This window comes from Xiphias gladius, chromosome 24, assembly GCF_016859285.1.
Source record: "Xiphias gladius isolate SHS-SW01 ecotype Sanya breed wild chromosome 24, ASM1685928v1, whole genome shotgun sequence".
Classification (NCBI taxonomy): domain Eukaryota; kingdom Metazoa; phylum Chordata; class Actinopteri; order Istiophoriformes; family Xiphiidae; genus Xiphias; species Xiphias gladius.
In genome coordinates this window covers 26,526,722-26,532,395 of record NC_053423.1, presented here as the reverse complement: position 1 = coordinate 26,532,395, position 5,674 = coordinate 26,526,722, and the positions used below count along the sequence as shown (strand labels likewise).

The following is a 5,674-nucleotide window of genomic DNA, read 5'->3' as shown; positions in this document are numbered from 1 at the left end:
GGCCAGTGTTGATCAGTGGCTGTCCGTCGTACAAAAACCTCTCACCTCTCTGACTTTGACACAAACTACCTCAAAAAAACGCATTCTAAGTTTCCCAGTTTATGTAATAACTGGTTTAAGTTTTTAAAATTGGTTGACAGATTGTGACAAATTAGTATTATTATTATAGATTATGTCACATATAATAATGATGATGTCTTTTAGTGAATTAGTGGGAATTTACAGAAGTATCCTCCAAGAAAGCTTTTCAATCAAACTCAAGTCAAAACTGATAACTAACTACTAAAGTTATGAAATTCATCTTATTTTCACGAATATTATTTTTAAAGATTAAAGACATTTTTTAACAGCACTTCAAAATATATGTGAAAACAAATTCTAAATGAAAGTTGTCGAGACACGTAAAAGAAAAACTACACAAAATAAACACTGACACGTCCTGATCAACTCTTTGATCCATTGATAAACAGCATGATCAGAGTGATCCAAGTCCCTGCTGGAGTCAGTCAGAGCATTTCCATAGAGAGCCACTTTGCATCAGCAGCACCATGCTCCAGTGCTCTGGGAGAGTTTATAGTCCTGAGAGTTGAAGACTGGATGACTGACAGCTGTCTTTCATGACAACAGAAGCCACAGAAGTCCTCCTCATCATGAAGATGACTTTGACCTCCGTCCTCATCTGGACTCTCCTCTGCTGCTGCTTCACAGGTAAAGTCCAGAGAATCAAACTCCTCTCCTCTATCAACGTCCGTCCCTCTGAAATCAAGCCGACAAAACCGTGATGCTGCTTCATGTTTCTGTCTCTGTGTCCTCAGAGTCCAGAGGCCAGGTCACAGTGACTCAGCCTGGAGCAGTGAGATCTGCTCTGGGAGGCTCTGTCGCCATCAAATGTAGGACCAGTCAGGATGTTTATGGTTCTAACCGTTTAGCCTGGTACCAACAGAGAGACGGAGAAACTCCTAAACTACTTATTTACGATGCTACCACTCGAGCATCAGGGATTCCAGGTCGTTTTACAGGCAGTGGATCAAACTCTGACTTCACTCTGACCATCAGTGGAGTCCAGGCTGAAGATGCAGCAGTTTACTACTGTCAGAGTTTTCACGTTATCAACAGTCAATATGTGTTGACACAGTGAAAAAGCGTCGTACAAAAACCTCCCTCAGTCAGACTGAAGAGAAACTGAACTTGCTGCCACAGCTGGAAGCTACTGCAGAGACTGATACAGTTCACTGAGGACACACACACACACACAGAAATTGTGTAAGAAAAACCTATACTTTACTAACCTATACCAAAAGTACAGTAAATTTTGAAGTAAATTAATCAATTAACGTGGAGCATAGAGGCTCATAATAAAGGACATGCAAAGCTATGAAATGGGGAATATTAATGTTGACAGAAATATTTACTAAATAAGACAACATTGATCGATATAAATATACACAAATACACACATGCAAAGCAGAAGCACGACCATAAAAAGCACATAAAGATAGATAAATCTCTCTGCCACAATAAAAGACCCTCATGCAGGTACATGAGGACAGACAGGCAGTAGTAAGACAGCGATCGGTAACAGCAGATATCAAGGCAAGTACGCAACCCAGACAGACCGAGGACAGCAAGGAGCAATAGTTTTCCAGTGCTGACAGAGACACCGCTAATTAACATTTTTTTAAAATGAGCTCCAGATAAATACTATGATTCCAGTGCTCTTATATTTACTGTGACAGATTGAAAGTCTTGTTCAGCTGTAACAGAGACTTCAGACTGACCGAAAGGTTTTTATTTCTCACTGAGATAATACAGTCCACTCTTGCTACAGCTTTTAAAAACTAAACTGATATATAGTTGTTCTTATGTTGAGGACCATCTGAGCAGAGGAGAAGCCAAACAACGTGTAATCTTGTACATAAGACAGACACCTACATATTTGATCAAGTTCCCAACCCAGCAATCTACAATTCTTCAGTGTTTGACCATGATGAAAATGTACTGATTTCTTGTCAAGGGTTTCAAGATTTTGTTTCTTCAAGCACTGCAAACTTTTGAGAGTAGTGCTGCGATCCTGAGACTAAGCTGTAGAACAGTTATTAATATGGAAAATAACCACTGAAGGCATGTCCATGATAGCTGCCTCTGTTGACATGTAATGTTGAATTCATCAGAAAATTGCCAAAACATGAAACTACCTCAAAATCTAGTTTGAAAAAAACTCAAGACCAATTTGGAGGTTGGGGGTATTTCTCCCATGTCAGGTCAGTCATTGTTCATTAGGACACTGACATGGAATGTCAAATAAAATACAACTTGGATAGATGTTGAAAATAATTTGGTTTGTTGGAGCATAAATACGTTAAGCGATCTGTGCTGGGGTCAACACCATCCTGACATCAAGGTGGAGATCTCATGATATGTTGAGGACAGCTACAGTTCACTGACTCTGTGTGTTCGCATATGTGTCCTGCCTCTCTGGTCCCAGACATCAAGATGTCACATGTTCTCACCATCTATTCACATCCAGTTATAATCACATGTTCTTATCAAATTTTCCTAATTAATCAAGAGGAGCCAACCTGTTAAAGATAAATGGCTTGTTCATGACCTTCATCGCATATAGTCTGTGAGAGCAGTGTGAGACCAGCACCTGGTTTAGGATACCACAGGAAAACAGAGGCACTGTTGAGCTTTACTGACAGAGTTTTCAGACGTGACCCGAATTACACATTGTTACCATCATTAATTAATAAAGTCATGAGCTAATGTGACCACATTTTTGGTATCTCTCGCTGAGACAGACTCTGTCTCTGTAGTTTAAGTAGATCTCCTGTCATCATTCCAGAGAAAAATATATAACAACAGTTATTCTATTTAATAATTTACATGGACATTACTTATTTGATAAAATGGTGTTTACTGATTTTAAACGTTATAAACTCTTTCATTTACTTCTTTGTTGAATCCATCTTCTGAAAATCGAATATACCTGCAGAATGATCTCAGATGGAAGACATCGTATATCACTTGATGCTGATGATATCCTGCTTTATATTTCTCATCCTGAAAAGACGCTTTTCAAGTTTTCATCCAGTCTGGTTCCCCCAACAAAAGTCCACCACAGTGATACAAGCTCATTCAGCCGTCTTACAAAACCTCTCATTGTAGAAAGACACGGTTCTCTGGCTCTGAAACAAAAAAATTCACCCAAAAAATATGTAAATTTACCATATTTGTGAGGTAAAAGATCAAACTGTCAGAATTCTTCATAAATACACACAAAAGTATAAACTTTTAATTTTTAAATATCTCAGCATTAATAATTTCTGTCAAAATAAAATAAAGACATAAAATTGATTTCTTCATTGACAAATGACTTTGTTGAAATTTCAGTCTGAGGGGGACATTGATTTATTTGGTAGTGAAATTAGTGGGAGTTTTGTGACAAACGGCATTTTGAAAGAGCATTTCTCCACTTTAATTTGAGCAACTTCACAAAGAAGTTAGCATTAACGTATTTCTAATTAGTGTGCTGAAATTGTGACTGATCCATTGATAAACAGCATGATCAGAGTGATCCAAGTCCCTGCTGGAGTCAGTCAGAGCATTTCCATAGAGAGCCACTTTGCATCAGCAGCACCATGCTCCAGTGCTCTGGGAGAGTTTATAGTCCTGAGAGTTGAAGACTGGATGACTGACAGCTGTCCTTCATGACAACAGAAGCCACAGAAATCCTCCTCATCAAGAAGATGACGCTGACCTCCGTCCTCATCTGGACTCTCCTCTGCTGCTGCTTCACAGGTAAAGTCCAGAGAATCAAACTCCTCTCCTCTATCAACGTCCGTCCCTCTGAAATCAAGCCGACAAAACCGTGACGCTGCTTCATGTTTCTGTCTCTGTGTCCTCAGAGTCCAGAGGCCAGCTCACAGTGACTCAGCCTGGAGCAGTGAGCTCTGCTCTGGGAGGCTCCGTCGCCATCAAATGTAGGACCAGTCAGGATGTTTATGTGGCTAGCAACTACCACATTTTAGCCTGGTACCAACAGAGAGACGGAGAAACTCCTAAACTACTTATTTACAGTGCTACCACTCGAGCATCAGGGATTCCAGGCCGTTTTACAGGCAGTGGATCAAAGTCTGACTTCACTCTGACCATCAGTCGAGTCCAGGCTGAAGATGCAGCAGTTTCTACTGTAAAAGTCAACGCTGGCTAAACAGTCAGTATGTGTTGATACAGTGAAAAAGTGTCGTACAAAAACCTCCCTCAGTCAGACTGAAGAGAAACTGAACTTGCTGCTGCAGCTGGAAGCTACTGCAGAGACTGATACAGTTGACTGAGGACACACAGACACACACACACACACACACACACACACACACACACACACACGCAAACACACACACACACACACACACACACACCGTACACAGAAAATTTCATGAAGTGGTTTCAACATGTATCAAAACAAGTTTAATATCAAAACACTGATCTTGGTGGAAATCAAATAACTTTCTTCATCACAGCTTGTCTCCATCCATTCACATCCAGTTATAGTCACATGTTCTTATCTGACTTGTAAATAAATCAAGAGGAGCCAACCTGAGACAGTGAATGACAAAAGGCCTTGTGATGACCTTTGACCTCAGCTGCACACTGGATCACAGCTATCTCAACTATAGGCTGTGAGAAGAAAATATGACGACACAGATCAGCATCAGAAACCTTCATGATCAAAGACGACACAAACAAAACCCAAACGTCTGTCAGATCTCACAAAACATTGTCTTAAATATGTGAACTAATAGTATCTGAGGAAAAGCTCAGCATCAACTGAAATCAGAAAAAGGCAAAAGACATAAGCGACTGACTGGATAAACTGTATCTACATGTATATATAACTACAAGTATATAAACTGCCAAAGCATATGCAGCAACACGTTCTCTCTGACATGCAACTCAAAAACCCAACAAATACATTTAGACTGAAAGTTAAGTCTTGACCTTGGAAACAGCTGTTGACAAAATCTCCAGTCTCTCTCCGTTCAGTATCCGTTGTGGAACTTTCAGTTCATTTCACATGATCTTCCTCAGCAGACGGAGTTGTCCGGTTGTCAGTGAAATGCACATGTTCAAATTCCCATTCCTCCGAGTGTTTCTGGGACTTCTTGTCCACGTTGACCTGGAAGTTAAAAAAATCAACAGGGCAAACTCCATCTGCTGAGGAAGATCATGTAATTTGGTCCAAAGCTCCAGAACTGCTAGTAAGTGGAGCTTGAGTTGAAATGGTTTTGATGGTCAAGCTTGAACTTTCAGTCTCAACTTTTAAGTCAACATGGACGAGACGCTCTTAAAGTGCAGCATGAAAACCTTCAGGAAACTCACATTACTGCTCACAGCTGTTACTACACGGACTTGAGACAAAGAAATCTGTCCAGCTGCGACTGATGATGACCTCCATCATCTCTACTCTGTCCCAGAGTTGGACCGAGTATTACTCAAAGGCTGTGCTCAAGTACAAGTCCTGTCACTTTGTCAAAACAAGCATTCAGGTAAAAGTATTCATCAAAGTATCTTCTTGAGGTAAAGTACGACAGTATGGACTGAAAAAAACGACTTGAGTATCGAGTAATTTAATTAAACAAAAGAGAAAAAATACCAGCACACCACTGTCTTT

General features: G+C 40.1%; 1 pseudogene and 1 gene segment (V, D, J or C); both read left to right on the top strand.

Annotated features, from left to right (window-relative positions):
- The first annotated feature begins 613 nt into the window (after positions 1–613).
- Positions 614–1,138, top strand: LOC120786034. The segment is given in 2 exon segments: positions 614–708; positions 816–1,138. Coding segments are annotated over 2 exon segments (414 nt in total).
- A 2,611-nt stretch (positions 1,139–3,749) lies between these two features.
- Positions 3,750–4,239, top strand: LOC120786033 (annotated as a pseudogene).
- The last annotated feature ends 1,435 nt before the right edge of the window (positions 4,240–5,674 follow it).